This window comes from Myxine glutinosa, chromosome 2, assembly GCF_964187855.1.
Source record: "Myxine glutinosa chromosome 2, kmMyxGlut1.1, whole genome shotgun sequence".
In the NCBI taxonomy this organism is placed as follows: domain Eukaryota; kingdom Metazoa; phylum Chordata; class Myxini; order Myxiniformes; family Myxinidae; genus Myxine; species Myxine glutinosa.
The window spans coordinates 183,034,851-183,059,770 of NC_136262.1; the positions used below are offsets into that span (position 1 = coordinate 183,034,851).

A 24,920-nucleotide genomic window follows, 5' to 3' on the forward strand; every position below is an offset into this window, starting at 1 on the left:
GTGCTACGCGCGCTTACTTGTACAATAAGAAGGAAGCGGACAACGCGGTAAGTTTAAGTGTCTTTATTAAAAGAGTTCACTGTAGCACTGGCGCGCTCCGGGCTGCGCGCCCGGTGTATATCCCGCGGCCACGCCTACCCCTCGGGCGTGGCCGCCGCCCAATTGGTGCGTGGAATGATGCCCTCACGCCAGTGAGCTTTCGTGTCCGCCACAACCTGTTTTTTTGCGTGCTACATCGCATTAAAAGTTTTCTGGTTGACCATCACGAGGACTACAGCCGCATGAAGAGTTATTAAAGCTGGAGTTGTTACTGAAGGTGGCACAAACCGGCGCATCGAGGTGGTCGATTTACCTCAATATCGTATTGGATTCACTCTCTTGTTTACTTAAAACAGAACTTGCATTGAGGTATTATTATTGTTGTTATTATTCATAATCATAGTAATAGCAGGCAGTGGTTCACTCATGGTCCAGCCTAGTCATGGGTCCTCGCCCACTCCTGGAGGGGCTGCGCTCTCCGTAATGACCAATCGGAGGGCGGTTCGACCCTCTGGCCTCCCCGCGCCACTTTTCTCCCCTCTGCATAAAGTCTGCGCCGCCGTGCACTGCGTGACGGGCTGAACCGTGCGGGCACAGAATAAGCACATCGCGGTACGTACGCTCTGCCCGCCTCGCACCATGTCAGAGGTGGCTTCGCAAATGGACGGCGGCTTGTCCGATGCATTCGACGGTCTGTCAATGTCTCCCCCGAGCCCGGTGATGGACCTGCAGATAAAGTACACCAAGGTGGGTGCCGCATTACTCGATGGGACGTGGGATCGTACAAGTGGACACCATCACATGTGTCTGGGGATCGAACAGGCACGATTCGTACACGAGTTGGTGGACCGACAACTTTGTGACTTTTCTGACGATGTCTGGGGAGGCCGGAGACCTAATGATCGGTGCAAATGGATATAAGGTTTTCTCGTTTGTCGATTCCCGATTCCAGTCCACTCATGGTCACCATCCCACACATTTACTCTCAACGTCCGAACCTCATGCACCTCAGGAAAACTCGTCCAAAATAACGTTGTTTGAAAGTTTTCATCGAAAGTACATAATTAACTGTTAGATTTTCAATTCAGATTTCCACTCTACTTTATTCACAATACGATGTAAATACTTCATTGATGGTTTGTAGATGTTACTCAACTGAAACGTGAAGCTGCTAATCATGGATTAATTGGTTAAACCTTTTGGATTTGTTTTTAACTTACATTATAATCCACATTGCGAGATTACCTTTAATAACCCGGCTGGCTGCTTACAGCATTTCCTTCAATTGCAGCATATTTTCATCAAGGTTCAATTGACTTTTATTTGTGTGAAGGTTTTTGTACATAGGAAAGGTACACTTAATACAAACCGAGACACTCTTCAGGGAGAGCTCTGAACTTCGAGACGTTTAATCTAATTTACAGACTTTACTTAAAAAGCAGAGATATTCTGATAGAAGCACATGACCAGGTTTTATTTTAACAAGGTATCTTGTGTATCATCATCATCATCATCATCAGCAGCAGCATCATCATCATCATCATCATCATCAGCATCATCAGCATCATCATCATCATCATCATCATCATCATCACCATCATCATCATCATCATCATCATCATCATGTGTGCTCTGCCAAAAGGCAGGTCTTTGGCATATTTGTTCTTGTAAAGCAGTAATTCCAGAAATGATTGCAATTAAGGGGACAGCCTTTGTCCATCATGTGAGATGTGTATTTCCTTTGTCCATCATGTGAGACATTACAATGTGCACATAAACATACATGAATAAACTTGCATTCTCTTTATAAACCTCCGTTCTATTTATAAATCTGTATTCTATGAATACACCTGCTTTATATTCATAAACCTCCATTATATTTATAAACCTGCTTTATATTAATAAACTTCCAATCTACTTATTAACCTGCTTTATATTTATAAACCTAAGTTATATTTATAAACCTATATTCTATTTATAAACCTAATTTATATTTATAAACCTAATTTATATTTAAAAACTTCCATTCTATTTATAAACCTGCTTTATATTAATAAAGTTCCAATCTACTTATTAACCTGCTTTATATTTATGAACCTAATTTATATTTATAAACTTCCATTCTATTTATAAACCTAATTTATATTTATAAACTTCCATTCTATTTATAAAGCTGCTTTGTATTAACAAACTTCCATTCGATTTATAAACTTCCTTTCTATTTATAAACTTTCTTTATATTAATAAACTTCCAATCTACTTATTAACCTGCTTTATATTTATAAACCTAATTTATATTTATAAACTTCCATTCTATTTATAAACCTAATTTATATTTATAAACCTACTTTATATTTATAAACTTCCATTCTATTTATAAACCTAATTTATATTTATAAACCTAATTTATATTTATAAACCTAATTTATATTTATAAACCTACTTTATATTTATAAACTTCCATTCTATTTATAAACCTAATTTATGTTTATAAACCTACTTTATATTTATAAACTTCCATTCTATTTATAAACCTAATTTATGTTTATAAACCTACTTTATATTTATAAACCTAATTTATATTTATAAACTTCCATTCTATTTATAAACCTAATTTATATTTATAAACCTACTTTATATTTATAAACTTCCATTCTATTTATAAACCTAATTTATATTTATAAACCTACTTTATATTTATAAACCTAATTTATATTTATAAACCTACTTTATATTTATAAACTTCCATTCTATTTATAAACCTAATTTATGTTTATAAACCTACTTTATATTTATAAACTTCTATTCTATTTATAAACCTGCTTTATTTTAAGAAACTTCGTTTATATTAATAAACCTTCATTATATTTATAAACCTGCTTTATATTAATAAACCTGCTTTATATTAATAAACCTTCATTATATTTATAAACCTGCTTTATATTAATAAACCTTCATTATATTTATAAACCTGCTTTATATTAATAAACCTGCTTTATATTAATAAACCTTCATTATATTTATAAACCTGCTTTATATTATTAACAACCTGATCTCATGATTATTAAGGACACCTTCTCATGATTGTTAGGGACCCGATGTCATGATTATTAAGGACCTGATCTTGTGATTATTAACGACTTCATCTAATGATTATACATTAAGGACCAATCTCGTGATTATTAAGAATCTGATCTTATAGTTATTAAGGATTCAATGTCATGATTATTGAGCACCCCATCTTATGGTTGGTACAGACCCATTTTCACGACTATTAAGGACACCTTTTCAGTAACGCCTTAATCAGTATTCGTTTTTGCTGCTGTTATGTCGTTTTTTTTAAAGTAAAGTTTGTCCTTTCTTTCTTTCTTCATTTGTATTATAGAATATCGTACATATTAAAAACAAACAAGTGACTACATCAAACAAGTTCTCAAAATGACTCACGAAATATATGATATTTAAAAAACAAAACGATATAAATGTTATATTGAACAAAATAAAAAACGTTTTATTTCCTCGACTATCGTGAGTCCCTGGTTTTGTGAGAATAGGGGATACGATACATAATCATGTGATAAACACTGCTATTGTAGTCGTTTTTTGGAAGAATCCATGGAAATACAATACCTCTTCAAAGCAGATGATTAAGCTGAGTTCATTATGACTTAAAAAACGATTTAATTTTCTTGCGTTGGAAAAATGGAGTAGAGCAGTTTAGCGTCATGATAACGTCAAAGGCAAATCTGGTGTAAACGTGTACACTCACATGCACACTCAAATGCAGACACTCTCTCACACACAAGCGCATGCATGAGCACACGCACCCACATTCACACGGACACGCACACCCCTCTATCCTGAGGCCACAATCCCTTTCCCTGAAACCTGAGTGGCTATGTGTCTAGTGCGTGACCTGCACAGCTTTCCCCGAAATGTGCGTGACAAACAATGGAAGCACTCGGCACTCTGTGATGTCATAAAGAATAATTTTACATTTTATGATTGAACCTTTGATTTTATGTTCACACAATACTAACGTTTCATGAGAAACAATCAAAATTTGGTGCAGATCAGGCACGGTTTTATTATGATTTTCAGATATGCTATACATATAGGCCTACATACATACAGAGAATTGCCTCATTTAATATAGTAGGATAACATATATATATATATATACATATATATATATATATATACGTATATATACACATACATACATATATGTATATAATAGAGCAGAACTGTCTGTTTGTCTGTCTGACTGCCCCCGAACTACTCCCTCAGTTTTGGGGCCAACTCGGTCAAACTTTCTGTGGAACCTTTTGTGGTCCCAGGTGATGTCCTGAGGTGGGTGCGAGGTTTCATACAACTTCTCAATACAATTCTGATTTTGAGTTTCCACCCGTATAGAACTGCTATCCCTCTCTCCGCATGTAAACTCATTCACAGGTTCGGCACCAGCAGTTTATCCATTCACCACATGTGGAAACATTCGCTGGTTTGGTAATCACAAGTTTTGCGGTGAATTAAATTGGCCCCAAGTAGACACATTATGTGGTTCGGCATTCGCCGTTTCGGCATTACCTGTGTTTAGACTTTTCCGTGAATATCACCCCCACCTTCTCGTGAGACGTTTTGCAATTTTTGCGTAATAACCCATTTTCTGTGCAGCTTTTGGGGTCTCTGCACATGTCCTAAAGTGGTTGGGGTTTCATTAAAATTCTTTCAGCGTAGCGACAGGTTTAATGCTCGTGGTAACTAGAACGACACTCGGTAGAGCGTATACCTCCACCAGGCTAAACAGTTTACGTTTTGTATCCCACTGATGGGTCGGATCGGATCCAGACCTGAACCAAAATCGAATTGGCTTGTTCTCATCACCTATCAAAATCATCCAAGTTTTGTCATAAGTCGTCCACGACTATTTGAAATATCATGCTATATATCGGTTTTGACCCCATCTGTTAATGGGGAAGAATCAGTTAAAAAATTTAAAAATTCTCGTATTCGGATCCGGATTTGGATCTTCACCAAAATCGAATCAATTATTCCTTGTCCCACATCCCACGTCCCACGGTTCCCGAAAAAGGCCAACCCCCGCTTTGCGGGGAAAAATGGCCTCTAAAGGTGTTTTTTTTTTTTTTTTGGATCTTTGGATTCTTCGGATTTGGATCTTCACCAAAATCGAATCAATTATTCCTTGTCCCACATCCCATGTCCCACGGTTCCCGAAAAAGGCCAACCCCCGCTTTGCGGGGAAAAATGGCCTCTAAAGGTGTTTTTTTTTTTTTTTTTAATTCCTTGTCCCACATCCAACCTGTCCACTAATTTTCGTCCGGATCCATCCGCAACTTTTTGAGATATCCTGCTCACAGACACAGACAGGGTGAAAACTTAACCTCCATCCACCTTCAGGGGTGGAGGTAATAATAATTATATAATAATATACGTCGGTGGTGGAGGTAATAACTATAATAATAATAATATTTGTTCCTCCCCACTATTATGAGAGGCACGTATTGTCCTTTTCGATTTTGTGATATACATTTTCTTTCTTTTTTGTCTTTAGGACCTGTAAAACAAGCTCTAAAGCTCCTTTAGTTTTGTTAATAATTGGCTTCACAGTGATCACAGTGTCCACATTTGCATCACAGAGTTGAAGTCTGAGTTTTCTTATTCCACTCTGTTGTGGAACATTGATCATCCAGTACATTGGTTTGTGATTACTGTGTTGTACCTGTTCTCGTGTCCCTACGATTTAGCATGTGAGCTACACATGGCTTCCACTACTAGCATCCCTTTAGCTAGGTAGGACCCACATTAGGGCCCCTGTCTCTGCCGACGCATTACCCTACCCCTGGTAATATTGCCTTTACCTGTTGCACACAAGTTGCTGAATTGAATGAAGCATGTTTTCTACAGCACGCAGATCACTTTGTCCCTTTCTGAAACGGTTTTTGCAACGATTCTTTCAGGTTCACTGACTCAACTTTTCTGCCATTTTGAACCCAAGGGATACTTTTCTCTGGCCCGTCACGATCTCGGCCTGTACCATTTTTATAGCCATTTTAACCACAAGCCACCACGGAAATTGCCCTTTCTCTTAATGATCTTCCTTATAGGCTATTGGGCTTTACCTATCCAGACTCGTTGCGGTCTGGAATTTAAAGCGCCACGCTCAGCGGAAAAAGTGCCTTCCAAAGGATTCGTCATTTGGAGCTTCAAGGCCTCAAAATTGGAGTTTTGGGTTTTGCCCTGGTAGTTCATAGTCATTATGGTATTCAGAATAAATACTGAAACATGTATCTTTCTAATTTCAATGCAATCACATGACGGTGAGGACTGGCGTGACAAACTGCAGATGTGTTTCTTTTTACTCTTGGATACATGTAGAAGGGCGAGTGATTGGATCGGTGACATTTTAGAACTGTAAGTTTTACAAGTGCAGGACATATTGTACACAGGACAAACACAAAGACAAACACAGATACCAGGCTCGATCCCATGTTGTTTACGGAATGCTACACAATTTTGGTCAAAACAAAGTTGTTGATTGATGTGGGAGATCAGTCATAAACAAACGATGTAACTTACATTACTGTAGTCGTACAGGGTGGCATGCAACATTTTTTGACAGCCACTGCTATCTGGTTGTTGTTGTTGTGTTGCCCCAGTGAGTTCTGCTTGAATAGACCAGCGGCATGGAGATAGCCGATCGATCTCACAGGAGGACTTGGTGGTTACGTTTCACTCGGTCTTCCATGATGTGTTTTATTGTGTGTGGAGCGGTGGTTGCAGGTGTCATCAGTGGTGTCCTCGAGTCTACATTTGTGGTGTAAAAGTTGTGGGTGGTGTCACCACTATTATGAGGACCTAGACCATTATGAAGATTATTATGAGGACTATGACCTATTAACATCAGTTAGCTGGTGAGGAAGGACGCATGCTGCAAGTGCTGGTGTGGCACAGGGGTTCATGAGGTTGGTGTGTGTATATGTATATGTGTTTGTGTGTGTAGACATACACATATATCCACATATAACACACATGTACACTGTACAACACTTGCTATTATCGGTGGTCTCCATTATTACATCAGTTGCAATGTTGTGCAGCTTCTAATATAAAATCGAATGTTAATGGGAAAAGGGGAATGTTATTCTTTCTCTTCGCAATCCCAGTATTAATGTATGTGTAGACCTTCGCCGATCTAGTAATCTTATCCTTCCCATTCTTTGGTAATTGTTCCTTCTCTTTGAAGAGTTGCTAAACGCAATACACCTGAGAAGAGTTGGTAATGGGAATCCACAATATGACAATGGGTACATTTACATAAAAGAGGAAAGGTGGAAGAAGGAAAGGTGGAAGGAGATGAATGGTCCAGGAGATTTGCGGTTAAAATGGAACAAAGAGCGCGGATCATTTTTGGCATCGGCTTCTTCGACGCACAAAAAGCGTGAGAGCCCCTCAAGTGGGAGGAAAAGGAACCAAAAATGCCATCTTATCGCTGGAATTTTCTTTTCGAATAAATGTTCAACGACCCCTCGCCTCCTCCTAGTTTAATCAACGGACTCTCAGACCCGGGGGTGGTGGAGTTTAGTGGTTGGGCTTGGTGGGGGTGGGGGGGGGGGGGTGATATGTGGGAGGTAGAATATTTTCTTTGGTTCAGTTTTCCTTTCTATGATGTGCTCACAAAGCCCACAGTGGGAAATATTTTCACTCAGGTTGGGAATAAGAGGGTTTGGAGCAATGAATGGAAAAGATGACAAACAGTTGTTATACCTTGTGTTGTTGTAAGTGGTGATTACAGCTCAGTGGTGATTACAGCACGTGTATTTTAGGAGAGATAATGAAGACCAAATATTATTCTTCTACATTTCCAACCATGAAGAAATATGCAACCAAGCTAGTGAGCATCCTGTAGAAGTCATTTTTAATGGATACAAACTAAACCAAAGGTCATCATGGAGTACGTTCCACCTTTTATTCAACAGAAAGGTAAATGTAAGGCAGATCGGAGCTAAAAAGGTATCATTTGGTCCCATGACGGTGGTATCGCCGAAACATTGCTTGAACTACTCAAATCAATTTGAGTTTAACCAAGACTCACCCTAACCAGGAAATGTCTGATACAAACGATTTGTGATAACTTCAGGAACATGAAGCTTTACCATGGCGTGCTGTTCATGTTCCACAACTTAGAAAATGAATCACCCTGTTACCGTTTATTCCTTTCCTCTTGGTCGTTGTTAATATTGCGATCTGTCCTTCTCTGGACAATCTTACTATAATTCACCAAATGTCCGTCCGTCCGTCCGTCCGTTCGAAGGTACCGCAAAAACGGCTGCACCGATCGCAACGATATTTTGGGTGGGTATTCCTAGGACCCCCTGGAATAAAATAGGCTATATTGTTTTTCCAATTTTCCAATTTTTCCAAACTCGATGGAATAATATTTACCGATATGAACAGTGATGTGGCTTTTGTTGAAATTCTACATACCAGGAGAGAGTAAATCGACTCCTGACGAACTCTTCCTATAGCCACCTGCGGAACTACGTAACTTCCGGTTAGTGCACCCTTCGCGACAACAGTCATGTGATTGGATACGTTGAAAACAAACCACAAAAGGGCACGTGTTACAGCCGGAAATTATGGAAACGGTGTACGTTATTTGATCATAACTTGCTTAATTATTGTCTGATCTTTATAATTTTAACTTTCCGACAAGCTAGAAGTAATTCTCTTTCTAACAATATAAAGTTTTATGAAAAATAATACGAAATGTTTGGTTTAGACCCCTGTGGAAATTTGCCGCTCGATTTCGCGGAATTTTTTTTGGAAGGTACCGAGGTGTAGTTTTTTACATGTGGAAATACTGTCCGACAAGTCTTAACACATAACTTTAATAGGCCTAATCCCTCCTTTGTCTAAATGGCCGCATGGTAGTCGACCGTTAGAACAACAATGAAAAGATTAAACTAATTTAAAATATGCTTACTGCCGGACAAGTCTTAACACGAAGGGCTGGATTAGCCGTTCACTAAAGTGACCGTAAAGTGATCTGAGCAGACCACCCTTGATTTTGGTGGGCTCCAGTGAGAGCCGTCTTCATTCTCCCTGTGGATAGCTGTCAGCCATTTGTCTCTTCTTTCAGGGCTTTTTTCCTGTTTAGGAAGTTCAAAATAGGATCTTTTCTCTCCCGGTTTCCAGTTGTGGTTAGTACAACCAAAAACTACACAGCTTTTGGGCATTTTGAAGCGAGAAAATAGCGTTAAAATGGTGTTGAACAGTGCAGTGCAGCATAGCATTAACCTGTCAGGCGGGTTTTGCAGCCAGGTTACTATGGTCCACAGTGCCCGGATGTAGCCCCACACTTCCGGTAGTCTCGCCCTCATCTATATAAACGTGGGGCTCCGAAGTAACATGGCAGCGTGTGCAAAGCGACTGAGAAACAGGTGTAGCGGCCGCTTCCGTGTTACAGATTCGGCGCGCACTCTTCACACATAAACGTGCGACTGAGAAAGATGTGTAGCAGCCACTTCCGTGTCACAGATTCGGCGCGCACTCTTCACACATAAACGTGCGACTGAGAAAGATGTGTAGCAGCCACTTCCGTGTTACCGATTCGGCGCGTACTCTTCACACATAAACGTGCGACTGAGAAAGATGTGTAGCAGCCACTTCCGTGTTACCGATTCGGCGCGTACTCTTCACACATAAACGTGCGACCGAGAAAGACGTGCCTCGGCCGCTTCCGTTTTGCAGAATTCAATCTTTTTTCAAAATGGCCGCCATGTACTGTTTAGATTTTGATGATTTGCATGTGATATGATTCAACGAATGTTTATATAAATCGTTTAAAATAAAAAAAGCCTTCAATTTCTGATATTTTGCCTTTTCATTTGGGCTTCCCAATTGAAGCCCCGCCCATTGGGCGGGTACCGTTGCTAGTAGGATAAATAAGGGATAAACTACAATCATCGTCGTCATCATTCCATAATACTTAAACAACATCACAGGGCAGCCCAGGCTGTTACTGGCTAATAGTTATGCTCTGTGGTTTAGTTATGCCCGGTGGTTTAGGTCAGCTCAGTGGTTTAGTTATGCTTGGTGCTTTGGTTATGCTCGTTAATTTAGTTATGCTCGATTGTATAGTTACGCTGGGTGATTGAGTTATGTATGCTCCATGGTTTAGTTAAGCTTGGTGCTTTGGTTATGCTCCATGGTTTCGTTATGCTCGGTGATTTAGTTATGCTCCATGGTTTAGTTATGCTCGGTGCTTTGGTTATGCTCGGTGATTTAGTTATGCTATGCTCATTAATTTAGTTATGCTCCATGGTTTAGTTATGCTTGGTGATTTAGTTATGCTCCATGGTTTAGTTATGCTTGGTGCTTTGGTTATGCTTGTTAATTTAGTTATGCTCGGTGGCTTAGTTATCCTTGTTGGTTTAGTTATGCCCAGTGGTTTAGTTATGACCAGTGGTTTATTTGTGCTTGTTGGTTTGGGTTATGCTTGGTGGTTTAAGCACGCTCATTGGTTTAGCTACGCTTATTGGTTTAGTTATGCTTGGTAGTTTAGTTATGCTTGGTAGTTTAGTTATGCTTGGTAGTTTAGTTTCACTCGGTGGTTTAGTTATGCGTGGTGGTTTCGTTATGCTCGTTGGTTTGTATTATGATCGGGGTTTTAGTTAAGCTTGGTGGTTTTGTTATGCACAGAGGTTTGGTTTGTTTGGTGATGTGGTCATTCTGGGCTGTTTAGGTCATGTTCTGTGGTTTGGGTTGTGCTCGGAGGTTTGAGCTATACTCTGTGGTTTGGATGTTCTCGGCAGTTTGGGCAGTTTGGTCATCCTGAGCGGCTTCGTCATCATGGGTGGTTTGTTTGTCCTGGCTGGTTTGGGTGGCCTGGGTGGTGGGGTCGTGCTGGGCAGTTGGGTCATCCTGGGTGGTTTGGTCATCCTGGGTGGTTTGGTCTTGCTGGGCGGTTGGTCTTGCTGAGCGGTTTGGTCTTGCTGGGCAGTTTTGTCTTGCAGGGCGGTTTGGTCTTGCTGGGCGGTATCGTCTTGCTGGGCGGTATCGTCTTGCTGGGCGGTATCGTCTTGCTGGGCGGTATCGTCTTGCTGGGCGGTTTGGTCTTGCTGGGCGGTTTGGTCTTGCTGGGCGGTTTGGTCTTGCTGGGCGGTATCGTCTTGCTGGGCGGTATCGTCTTGCTGGGCGGTATCGTCTTGCTGGGGGGTTTCGTCTTGCTGGGCGGTTTGGTCTTGCTGGGCGGTTTGGTCTTGCTGGGCGGTTTGGTCTTGCTGGGCGGTTTGGTCTTGCTGGGCGGTTTGGTCTTGCTGGGCGGTATCGTCTTGCTGGGTGGTATCGTCTTGCTGGGTGGTTTCATCTTGCTGGGTGGTTTCGTCTTGCTGGGTGGTATCATCTTGCTGGGTGGTTTCGTCTTGCTGGGCGATTTCGTCTTGCTGGGCGGTTTGGTCTTGCTGGGTGGTTTGGTCTTGCTGGGCAGTTTTGTCTTGCAGGGCGGTTGGTCTTGCAGGGCGGTTTGGTCTTGCTGGGCGGTATCGTCTTGCTGGGTGGTATCGTCTTGCTGGGCGGTTTGGTCTTGCTGGGCGGTTTGGTCTTGCTTGGCGGTTTGGTCTTGCTGGGCGGTATCGTCTTGCTGGGCGGTATCGTCTTGCTGGGGGGTTTCGTCTTGCTGGGGGGTTTCGTCTTGCTGGGCGGTTTGGTCTTGCTGGGCGGTTTGGTCTTGCTGGGCGGTATCGTCTTGCTGGGGGGTTTCGTCTTGCTGGGGGGTTTCGTCTTGCTGGGCGGAATCGTCTTGCTGGGCGGAATCGTCTTGCTGAGCGGTCTGGTTTTGCTGGGCGGTCTGGTCTTGCTGGGCGGAATCGTCTTGCTGAGCGGTATCGTCTTGCTGGGCGGTATCGTCTTGCTGGGCGGTATCGTCTTGCTGGGGGGTTTCGTCTTGCTGGGGGGTTTCGTCTTGCTGGGCGGTTTGGTCTTGCTGGGCGGTTTGGTCTTGCTGGGCGGTTTGGTCTTGCTGGGCGGTATCGTCTTGCTGGGCGGTTTGGTCTTGCTGGGCGGTTTGGTCTTGCTGGGCGGTATCGTCTTGCTGGGGGGTTTCGTCTTGCTGGGGGGTTTCGTCTTGCTGGGCGGTATCGTCTTGCTGGGGGGTTTCGTCTTGCTGGGCGGTTTGGTCTTGCTGGGCGGTTTGGTCTTGCTGGGCGGTTTGGTCTTGCTGGGCGGAATCGTCTTGCTGGGCGGTATGGTCTTGCTGGGCGGTTTCGTCTTGCTGGGCGGTATCGTCTTGCTGGGGGGTTTCGTCTTGCTGGGGGGTTTCGTCTTGCTGGGCGGTATCGTCTTGCTGGGGGGTTTCGTCTTGCTGGGGGGTTTCGCCTTGCTGGGGGGTTTCGTCTTGCTGGGCGGAATCGTCTTGCTGGGCGGAATCGTCTTGCTGGGCGGTTTCGTCTTGCTGGGCGGAATCGTCTTGCTGGGCGGAATCGTCTTGCTGGGCGGTTTCGTCTTGCTGGGCGGTATCGTCTTGCTGGGGGGTTTCGTCTTGCTGGGCGGTATCGTCTTGCTGGGCGGTATCGTCTTGCTGGGGGGTTTCGCCTTGCTGGGGGGTTTCGTCTTGCTGGGCGGAATCGTCTTGCTGGGCGGAATCGTCTTGCTGGGCGGAATCGTCTTGCTGGGCGGTATCGTCTTGCTGGGGGGTTTCGTCTTGCTGGGCGGTATCGTCTTGCTGGGCGGTATCGTCTTGCTGGGGGGTTTCGCCTTGCTGGGGGGTTTCGTCTTGCTGGGGGGTTTCGTCTTGCTGGGCGGAATCGTCTTGCTGGGCGGAATCGTCTTGCTGAGTGGTTTGCTAGTGCTGGCGGTTTGGTCATGCTGGGTGGTTTGGTGTTGCTGGGCGGTTTGGTAGTGCTCGGTGGTTCAGTAATGCTGGGCGGTTTGGTAGTGTTGGGCGGTTTGGTCGTGCTTGGTGGTTTGTTTGGCTAGTGGTTTGGTCATGCTGGGTGGTTTGGTAATGATGGGTGATTTGGTAGTGCTGGGCGGTTTGGTCGTGCTGGGTGGTTTGGTCGTGCTGGGTGGTTTGGTCATGCTGGGTGGTTTGGTCATGCTGGGCGGTTTGGTCGTGCTGGGCGGTTTGGTCGTGCTGGGCGGTTTGGTCGTACTGGGTGGTTTGGTCGTGCTGGGTGGGTTTGGTCGTGCTGGGTGGGTTTGGTCGTGCTGGGTGGGTTTGGTCGTGCTGGGTGGTTTGGTCGTGCTGGGTGGTTTGGTCGTGCTGGGTGGTTTGGTCGTGCTGGGCGGTTTGGTCGTCCTGGGTGGTTTGGTCGTGCTGAGCGGTTTGGTCGTGCTGGGTGGTTTGTTCGTCCTGGGAGGTTTGGTCGTGCTGGGTGGTTTGGTCATGCTGAGTGGTTTGGTCGTGCTGGGTGGTTTGGTCGTGCTGGTAGGTTTGGTCGTGCTGGGTGGTTTGGTCGTGCTGGGTGGGTTTGGTCGTGCTGGGTGGGTTTGGTCGTGCTGGGTGGTTTGGTCGTGCTGGGCGGTTTGGTCGTGCTGGGAGGTTTGGTCGTGCTGAGTGGTTTGGTCGTGCTGAGTGGTTTGGTCATGCTGAGTGGTTTGGTCGTGCTGGTAGGTTCGGTCGTGCTGGGAGGTTCGGTCGTGCTGGGCGGTTTGGTCGTGCTGAGCGGTTTGGTCATGCTGAGCGGTTTGGTCGTGCTGGGTGGTTTGGTCGTCCTGGGCGGTTTGGTCGTGCTGGGAGGTTTGGTCGTGCTGGGAGGTTTGGTCGTGCTGGGCGGTTTGGTCGTGCTGGGTGGTTTGGTCGTCCTGGGCGGTTTGGTCGTGCTGATCGGTTTGGTCGTGCTGATCGGTTTGGTCGTGCTGGGAGGTTTGGTCGTGCTGGGAGGTTTGGTCGTGCTGGGCGGTTTGGTCGTGCTGGGAGGTTTGGTCGTGCTGGGTGGTTTGGTCGTGCTGGTGGTTTGGTCGTGCTGGGCGGTTTGGTCGTGCTGGGCGGTTTGGTCGTGCTGGGCGGTTTGGTCGTGCTGATCCGGTTTGGTCGTGCTGAGAGGTTTGGTCGTGCTGGGAGGTTTGGTCGTGCTGGGCGGTTTGGTCATGCTGAGTGGTTTGGTCGTGCTGGTGGTTTGGTCGTGCTGGGAGGTTTGGTCGTGCTGGGCGGTTTGGTCGTGCTGGGCGGTTTGGTCGTGCTGGGAGGTTTGGTCGTGCTGGGAGGTTTGGTTCGGCTGGTGGTTTGGTAATGCTGGCTGGTTTACCATTCCTCTGCACACAGTAGCTATGGCAGGGATTTGTTATTTGTTCAGGTTGCCGGCGATAGCTCTGTTCTTTGAGAAGGACACTGTGGGATCTTTAACGTCTACCAAGTAATCCTGGCAGAGGGGACGCTTAGTTTAACGTCCATCTGAGGGGCACATACATTGATGAATCATCCTGCCTGTGAAACACCGGGGTTACATTTTATATCTGGGTCGGGATTCAAACCCAGCCTAGACAGCTCGGTCATCATGTGTGTGTGTACCTTTTGGTTATCTTGCCAGGCCCTAAACCCTAATCAAGAGGTGTCCAACTTGTTTGTTTGATGCTCATTGTTGGTTTTCAACTGGAAATAAATTGCAGCCACTGAATTGGACACGGTCTTCGGGTCATTGGGTCAAAACTGTCCAATAATTACGCGCGTTGTGTTGTCATGATTATTGTGGATAATGCTGGTTATATACTTTATACTATATCAGTGGAAATTATGATTTTAAAACCAACTGATTTACATGAACATGAATATTTTTCATTCCTTACATTAAATGTTTTATTAGGGTACCACATGCGTTACAGTTGTTTATTACCTCCGCCATTGAAGGTGGATGGAAGTTATGTTTTCACCCTTGTGTGTCTGTCTGTCTGTTTTTTTTTGTATACAGAATCGAGGCTCGTGAAAGAGCTAACATTTATCACAAAAAGAAATCAGAGACAAACAAACAAAGTATATAAAAAGGGGAGTGGTAGACAAGATGGGGAGAGAAGGGGAAGCACATAAACACAACATTTGAGAGCGGGCACATCGGGAATGTGTGGGAGGGAGAGGGATTGGGGGAAGGCGGCGTGGGAAGGGGGGGGGGGGGGGTGGGAGAAGTATAAATGTTGGAACCCATCTGTGGATCGGTCCCATCGGCCGATGGGTCTGACCCGTTTGCGGATCCGCAGATGGGTCGCCCATCGGCCTGTGGATGCACGAGAAATGACAATGCAGACCCATCGGCCGATGGGTCTGCGCCATCTGCGGATGTGTTGTTCACCTTGAAGGAATGTGTATGCATCAATGGTGGATGAGTATGTTTATTTGAACCTAAAAATAAGCAATTGATGTCATAAATGTTTATAAAGCAGTCCGTGACATGTGGTTTGTCGATAACCGTTTGTCGATAAGATAAAAATAAGATAATGTCGCTCCATTTAAAAACGCTGGTCTACTTCGCTAGTGGTACTGGCAGACTCAGCTCTCCATTGTTTATATAGCAATTCCTGGCATGCCTTAATCACCCCAAAGCTAAAGATGAAGGTGTCATTTCATCCCATGGGGACCGATCTTAAGACTGCTTTAGTCTTATGACTAAAGATGAACAACAGTCTTATGAAAGAACAACACATCCGCAGATGGCGCAGACCCATCGGCCGATGGGACCGATCCACAGATGGGTTCCAACATAAACACAGTACACCAAGGACTTCCAGGAAAGAAGTTGGTATTTCAAAAAAGTGGATTTTGGGTGAAATTAGCGGGGGTAGAAAAGATCAAGGTTTTGGATGGGGGAAGATAAGAGATGGTGGTGAACAGCTGTTTTAAAGACCTAGAGGGAGGAGTGGGATTGAAGAGAGTGAGGGAGTTTGTTCCAGAGGCGGGAGAAAAGAGGAATGAAGGAGTGAAGGTGAGCAGAGAGTCTTGATTTTGGCAGTTTAACCATGAGAGGGTTGCAGGCAGATCTTGTGCGACCTGTAGGAATATTTGGGGGACAGAGCCCAGAGAGAGCTGGAGGAGCAAGGCCGGAGAGGAGTCGGTAGAAGACAGAAAGACCACCAACCTGCCTGCCGTGAGTAAGTGAAAGGCCCTTGGAGGTAGCTTCATCGCGGGAGATTCCAATGATTCTGAACGCTTTGGTTTCAACAGCGTGAAGAGGAGCTAGGTGTGAGGCAGGAGCACCGGCCCAGAGGGGGGAACAGTATTCCATTGAGCTGCGGATGAAAGCCTTATATGTGGTGAGGAGCTCAGGTGTGCCAAGGAAGGACTTCGCACGACGGAGGATGCCCAGTCGGCGACTGGCTTTGGAGGCCAGATTTGAAATGTGGTTTTCCCAGGAAAGATCATGGCAGATAGTGAGACCCAAAAGCTTGAGTGACAGAACTTCTTGGAGAGGATTATTCAGAAAGTAGATGGGAGGGTTGTCCAGTCGGTCTTTTCGGAGAGACATCGTAAGAGTGTGAGATTTGTCAGGATTGAAAGACATGTTCCACTTGTTTGCCCAGTCTGTGATTTTGTCCAGGTCTGCAGAGAGTGAGGAGGCTGCAGACTGCCGATCTCAGGGATGAGGAATGGAGCGGCAGAGAGTGGAGTCATCAGCAAAGAGATAGAGAGGATTTTCAAGAGATTCGGAGAGATCATTGATGAAGACCACAAAAAGCACAGGGCCCAGAACCCTGCCTTGGGGAACTCCAGCCTGAACAGGAAGAGGAGATGAGAGAAACCCATTCAGGGCCACACGTTGACTACGACTAGAGAGGAAGTCCGCTAGCCATGCGTGGAGATTTCCATGGATACCAAAGGAGGAGAGTTTGGTGAGCAGAGCAGGGTGCCAGACGGTATCGAAGGCACATGATATGTCAAAGGAGACGGCTCTAATTTCCTGTTTGGCATTGAGGACCTCCATCCATTGTTGAGACAGCAGAAGCAGCATGTCCAGAGCAGAGTGACCAGGTCTGAAACCAAATTGATGGTCAGAGATCAAGCCATTGGAGAAGAGGAAAGATTTCATATCCGAAGCAATGATGGAATCCATGACTTTGCTGATTATTGGGAGAAGGCTGATTGGTCTGTAGTTGCTGGGATCTGTTTTTGCACCTTTTTTGTGTAAAGCGGTGATGTTGGCTGATTTCCAAGCAGGTGGCAGTTGACCTTGAGCAAAAGAGAGGGCGAGGAGAACAGAGAGAGGGAGTGAAAGAGCGGAAAACAGGATTTTAGGACCCGTGGGCTGATGCCGTCAGGTCCAGTTGCAGAATCAGAGTCGAGGGTTGACTGTTTATTTGTTAACAAGATATCTCAATAAGTTGTGAACGGATTCGGATTTAATTTGGTTTAGAGGTTGGGTAGATGATAAGGACGAATCGATTCAATTTTGTTGCGAAGCCGGATCCGGATTAGATAATTACCTCCACCACCAAAGGTGGATGGAGGTTGTTTTCACTCCTGTCTGTTTGTGAACACGATATCTCAAAAAGTTGTGGACTGATTTGGACGAAATTTGGGAGAGATGTAGCATATGTGACAAGGACGAAATGATTAGATTTTGGTGAAGATTGGGATCCGGCTATTGGAATTTTAAAAAGTGATTCTTTACCATTGGGAGATAGGGCCAAAAACGATACATAGCAGGATATCTCAAAAACTTGTGGACGGATTTGGACGAAACTTGGTGGAGATGTTGGTTGTGTGACAAGGACTATTCGATTCGATTTTGGTGAAGATCTGATTATAGATTCGGATATGAGAATTATTTAATTTTTTAAGTGATCTTCACCATGGAGTGAGTGATACGGCTAAAACCAACATATAGCAGGATATCTCAAAAGGTTATAGACGGATTTGGACGAAACTTGGTGGAGAGGTTGGTTGTGTGACAAGGACGATTCAATTCGATTTTAGTGAAGATCTGATTATGGATTCGGATATGAGAATTATTTAATTTTTAAAGTGATCTTCACCATCGAGTGAGTGATACGGGTAAAACCAACATATAGCAGCATATCTCAAAAAGTTATGGACGGATTTTGACGAAACTTCGTGGAGAGGTTGGTTGTGTGACAAGGACGATTCAATTCGATTTTAGTGAAGATCTGATTATGGATTCGGATATGAGAATTATTTAATTTTTAAAGTGATCTTCACCATTGGGAGATAGGGCGGGATATCTCAAAAAGTTGTGGACGGATGATTTTGATTAAATGTGATTCCGTGTTGTGATTTTCTGGTCTACTCGAGGATACAAAACGCAAACTGTTCATCTGGTGGAGGTATGCTCTCTCCTGAGTACCGTTCTAGTTTTTCAAAGTGATTCTTCACCATTGGGTGACAGGGATAAAACCGATATATAGCATGACATTTCAAAAAGTTGTGGACGACTTATGACAAAACTGTGTGTATGAGTAGCAATTGGGATTTCTTTCTCGCCAATAGCCGAGATGATGTAATCTTTTGTAAGTTGACGTAACTCGATACTCCCAGCCTCAGAGAGGTATGGTCATGGATTCCATTTATAATGAAGCACCGTTCATTACTTTACAAATGGAAGGGTCTTATTACTGGTTTATCCGAAGTAATCTTTAATTATTTGTGCATATTACCGGATGTACCTCTCCCCAACCCTAATCGTAACCCCAACCCCAACTCCAATCCTAACCCTAACCCTAACCGAAACCATAAAGTCAACTTTTCCCCAACCTTGACCCTAAGCCCAACCATAACTGTATAACCAGATCCTATACTAAGGCGTCTCAGGCAAAGTTTATATAAATTTTAATTATTTAAAAATTTAAGAGAGCTTTAATATCTTGGGAATCAGATGGAATTTTGATCTGATTAAGTAGGCTTCCAAGCCAACTATTATTATTATTATTATTATTATTATTATTATTATTATTTATTTATTTATTATTATTATAAACTTGTTCTTGTTGTATCCGGACACAATAATTTTTAAGTGAATCTTCACCATTGAGAGATAAGGCCAAAAACTAAAAATAGCACGATATCACAAAACGTTGTGATGGATTCGGATGAAACTTGGTGGACGGGTTGGCCATGCGACAAGGACGAATCGATTCGATTCTGGTGAAGATCTGGATAGGAGAATGTTTTATGCCCTCACTGCCGAAGTCACCGGAGGCATTACATTTTCGGGTTGTCCGTCCGGCAGTCCGTCCGTGATAGGTTTTCGTTACCATGATAACTTAAGAACGGCTGAAGGGATCGAAGTCAAACTTGGTACAAGTATGAATAATGATGCAAATATGAACTGATTGTATTATGAGGTCAAGGTCAAAGGTCCCGTTCGATAAAAAATTCTGTTACTGCGCTAACTTGTGAACCAATGATGGAATTTTGACCAAACTTGGTATAAGTAGGCCTATATATTATGATGAAAAGATGAACTGATTAAGCTTTCATGTCAAAGGTCAAAGGTCATGTCAGGTGAAAATGTGATATAGCTGAAGGGATCGAAATCAAACTTGGTACAAATATGTATAATGATGTAATAATGTGGGCGGAGGCATATCGGTCGACGTCGACACGCCGAAGAGTGACGTCGCTTTGAATTTGTTCCTTATTGGCATCCATATTGGATTTTGTCCCAAACATTTCGTCCCTTGTATTGGTTCGAAGCTTGGACATCCTTGCATTGGTTCGAAGCTTGGACATCCTTGGATTGATTAGAAAATTGGACATCCTTGGATTGATTAGAAGCTTGGACATTCTTGGATTGATTAGAATCTTGGACATCCTTCGATTGATTAGAATCTTGGACATCCTTGGATTGATTAGAAAATTGGACATCCTTGGATTGATTAGAAGCTTGGACATCCTTGGATTGATTCAAAGCTTGGACATCCTTGGATTGATTAGAATCTTGGACATTCTTCGATTGATTGGAATCTTGGACATCCTGGGATTGATCAGAAACATGGACGTCCTGGGATTGATCAGAAACATGGACGTCCTGGGATTGATTAGAAAGTTGGACATCCTGGGATTGATTGGAGTCTTGGACATCCTTGGATTGATTAGAATCTTGGACATCCTGGGATTGATTAGAATCTTGGACATCCTGGGATTGATTAGAATCTTGGACATCCTGGGATTGATTAGAATCTTGGACATCCTGGGATTGATTAGAATCTTGGACATCCTTGGATTGATTAGAATCTTGGACATCCTTGGATTGATTAGAATCTTGGACATCCTTGGATTGATTAGAATCTTGGACATCCTTGGATTGATTAAAATCTTGGACATCCTTGGATTGATTAGAATCTTGGACATCCTGGGATTGATTAGAATCTTGGACATCCTTGGATTGATTAGAATCTTGGACATCCTGGGATTGATTAGAATCTTGGACATCCTGGGATTGATTGGAGTCTTGGACATCCTTGGATTGATTAGAATCTTGGACATCCTGGGATTGATTAGAATCTTGGACATCCTGGGATTGATTAGAATCTTGGACATCCTTGGATTGATTAGAAGCTTGGACATCCTTGGATTGATTCAAAGCTTGGACATCCTTGGATTGATTAGAATCTTGGACATCCTTGGATTGATTCAAAGCTTGGACATCCTTGGAATGATTAGAATCTTGGACATCCTTGGATTGATTAGAATCTTGGACATCCTGGGATTGATTAAAATCTTGGACATCCTTGGATTGATTCAAAGCTTGGACATCCTTGGATTGATTAGAATCTTGGACATCCTTGGATTGATTCAAAGCTTGGACATCCTTGGATTGATTAGAATCTTGGACATCCTTGGATTGATTCAAAGCTTGGACATCCTTGGATTGATTAAAATCTTGGACATCCTTGGATTGATTAGAATCTTGGACATCCTTGGATTGATTAGAATCTTGGACATCCTTGGATTGATTAAAATCTTGGACATCCTTGGATTGATTAGAATTTTGGACATCCTTGGATTGATTAAAATCTTGGACATCCTTGGATTGATTAGAATCTTGGACATCCTGGGATTGATTAAAATCTTGGACATCCTTGGATTGATTAGAATCTTGGACATCCTTGGATTGATTAGAATCTTGGACATCCTGGGATTGATTAGAATCTTGGACATCCTGGGATTGATTAGAATCTTGGACATCCTGGGATTGATTAGAATCTTGGACATCCTGGGATTGATTAGAATCTTGGACATCCTTGGATTGATTAGAAACTTGGACATCCTTGGATTGATTAGAATCTTGGACATCCTGGGATTGATTAGAATCTTGGACATCCTGGGATTGATTAGAATCTTGGACATCCTGGGATTGATTAGAATCTTGGACATCCTGGGATTGATTAGAATCTTGGACATCCTCGGATTGATAATAAACTTGGACATCCTTGGATTGATTAGAATCTTGGACATCCTGGGATTGATTCGAATCTTGGACATCCTTGGATTGATTAGAATCTTGGACAGCCTTGGATTGATTAGAAGCTTGGACATCCTTGGATTGGTTCGAAGCTTGGACATCCTTGGATTGATTAGAATCTTGGACATCCTTGGATTGCTTAGAAGCTTTGACATCCTTGGATTGCTTAGAATCTTTGACATCCTTGGATTGATTAGAATCTTGGACATCCTTGGATTGATTAGAATCTTGGACATCCTGGGATTGATTAGAATCTTGGACATCCTTGGATTGATTAGAATCTTGGACATCCTTGGATTGATTAGAATCTTGGACATCCTTGGATTGATTAGAATCTTGGACATGCTTGGATTGATTAGAATCTTGGACATCCTTGGATTGATTATAAACTTGGACATCCTTGGATTGATTAGAATCTTGGACATCCTTGGATTGATTAGAATCTTGGACATCCTTGGATTGATTAGAATCTTGGACATGCTTGGATTGATTAGAATCTTGGACATCCTTGGATTGATTATAAACTTGGACATCCTTGGATTGATTAGAATCTTGGACATCCTTGGATTGATTGGAATCTTGAACATCCTTGGATTGATTGGAATCTTGGACATCCTTGGATTGATTAGAATCTTGGACATCCTTGGATTGATTAGAATCTTGGACATCCTTGGATTGATTAGAAGCTTGGACATCCTTGGATTGATTAGAATCTTGGACATCCTTGGATTGATTAGAAGCTTGGACTTCCTTGGATTGATTAGAATCTTGGACATCCTTGGATTGCATAGAAGCTTGGACTTCCTTGGATTGATTAGAATCTTGGACATCCTTGGATTGATTAGAAGCTTGGACATCCTTGGATTGATTAGCATCTTGGACATCCTTGGATTGATTAGAATCTTGGACATCCTTGGATTGATTAGAAGCTTGGACATCCTTGGATTGATTAGAATCTTGGACATCCTTGGATTGATTAGAATCTTGGACATCCTTGGATTGATTAGAAGCTTGGACTTCCTTGGATTGATTAGAATCTTGGACATCCTTGGATTGCATAGAAGCTTGGACTTCCTTGGATTGATTAGAATCTTGGACATCCTTGGATTGATTAGAAGCTTGGACATCCTTGGATTGATTAGAAACTTGGACATCCTTGGATTGATTAGAATCCTGGACCTCATTTGATGGATTAGAAGCTTGGACATGCTTGGATTGATTAGAAGCTTGGACATCCTTGGATTGATTAGAAGCTTGGACATCCTTGGATTGATTAGAAACTTGGACATCCTTGGATTGATTATAAACTTGGACATCCTTTGATTGGTTCGAAGATTGGACAGCCTTGGATTGATTAGAATCTTGGACATCCTTGGATTGATTAGAAGCTTGGACATCCTTGGATTGATTAGAAGCTTGGATATCCTTTGATTGATTAGAAACTTGGACATCCTTCGATTGATTCGAAGCTTGGACGTCCTTGGATTGATTAGAATCTTGGACATGCTTGGATTGATTAGAATCGTGGACCTCCTTTGATTGGTTATAAGCGGGGACCTCCTTTGATTGGTTAAAAGCGTGGACCTCCTTTGATTGGTTATAAGCGTGGACCTCCTTTGATTGGTTATAAGCGTGGACCTCCTTTCGTTGGTTATAAGCGTGGACCTCCTTTGATTGGTTATAAGCGTGGACCTCCTTTGATTGGTTTTAAGCGTGGACCTCATTTGATTGGTTTTAAGCATGGGCCTCCTTTGATTGGTTTTAAGCGTGGACCTCCTTTGATTGGATAAAAGCGTGGACCTCCTTTGATTGGTTTTAAGCAGGGACCTCCTTTGATTGGTTATAAGCATGGACATCCTTAAATAGGTTAAACGCGTGGACCTCCTTTGATTGGTTTTAAGCAGGGACCTCCTTTGATTGGTTATAAGCATGGACATCCTTAAATAGGTTAAACGCGTGGACCTCCTTTGATTGGTTATAAGCGTGGACATCCTTAAATAGGTTAAAAGCGTGGACCTCCTTTGATTGGTTATAAGCATGGACATCCTTAAATAGGTTAAAAGTGTGGACCTCCTTTGATTGGTTAAAAGCGTGGACCTCCTTTGATTGGTTATTTATAACCATGAACCTCCTTTGATTGGTTATAAGTGTGGACCTCCTCAAATAGGTTGTAAGCGTGGACCTCCTTTGATTGGTTATAAGCATGGACTTCTTTTGATTGGTTAGAAGCATGGACCTCATTTGATTGGTTATAAGCATGGACCTCCTTTGATTGGTTATAAGCATGGACCTCCTTTGATTGGTTATAAGCGTGGACCTCCTTAAATAGGTTCAAAGCGTGGACATCCTTTGATTGGTTATAAGCGTGGACCTCCTTTGATTGGTTATAAGCGTGGACCTCCTTAAATCGGTTAAAAGCGTGGACCTCGTTTGATTGGTTAAAAGCGTGGACCTCCTTAAATTGGTTAAAAGTGTGGACCTCCTTTGATTGGTTAAAAGCGTGGACCTCCTTTGATTGGTTATAAGCATGGACATCCTTAAATCGGTTCACAGCGTGGACCTCATTTGATTGGTTATAAGCATGGACATCCTTAAATCGGTTCACAGCGTGGACCTCATTTGATTGGTTATAAGCGTGGACCTCCTTAAATCGGTTCACAGCGTGGACCTCATTTGATTGGTTATAAGCATGGACATCCTTAAATCGGTTAACAGCGTGGACCTCCTTTGATTGGTTATAAGCTTGGACATTGGACATCCTTAAATCGGTTAAAAGCGTGGACCTCCTTTGATTGGTTAAAAGCGTGGACCTCCTTTGATTGGTTATAAGCGTGGACCTCCTTAAATCGGTTAACAGCGTGGACCTCGTTTGATTGGTTATAAGCATGGACATCCTTAAATCGGTTAACAGCGTGGACCTCCTTTGATTGGTTATAAGCTTGGACATTGGACATCCTTAAATCGGTTAAAAGCGTGGACATCCTTTGATTGGTTATAAGCATGGACCTCCTTAAATCGGTTAAAAGCGTGGACCTCCTTTGATTGGTTATAAGCATGGACCTCCTTAAATCGGTTAAAAGCATGGACCTCCTTTGATTGGTTATAAGCGTGGATCTCCTTTGATTGGTTATCAGCATGGACCTCATTTGATTGGTTATAAGCATGGACATCCTTAAATCGGTGAAAAGCATGGACCTCTTTAAATCGGTTAAAAGCGTGGACCTCCTTAAATCGGTTATAAGTGTGGACCTCCTTTGATTGGTTATAAGCATGGATATCCTTAAATAGGTGAAAAGTGTGGACCTCCTTTGATTGGTTATAAGCGTGGACATCCTTAAATAGGTTAAGAGCGTGGACCTCCTTTGATTGGTTATAAGCATGGGCCTCCTTTGATTGGTTTTAAGCATGGACCTCCTTTGATTGGTTAAAAGCGTGGACCTCCTTTGATTT

At 43.2% G+C, this 24,920-nt stretch overlaps 1 protein-coding gene across 1 annotated transcript in view; it reads left to right on the top strand.

Annotated features, from left to right (window-relative positions):
- The first annotated feature begins 583 nt into the window (after positions 1-583).
- The window catches only part of LOC137421011 (retinal dehydrogenase 2), a 187,491-nt gene continuing 163,154 nt past the window's right edge, over positions 584-24,920 (top strand). Inside the window, exon 1 of the mRNA XM_068106642.2 lies at positions 584-786. Within this exon, the coding sequence (XP_067962743.1) occupies positions 679-786 (108 nt within the window). The 5' untranslated portion in view covers positions 584-678. The remainder of the gene's footprint in view (positions 787-24,920) is intronic.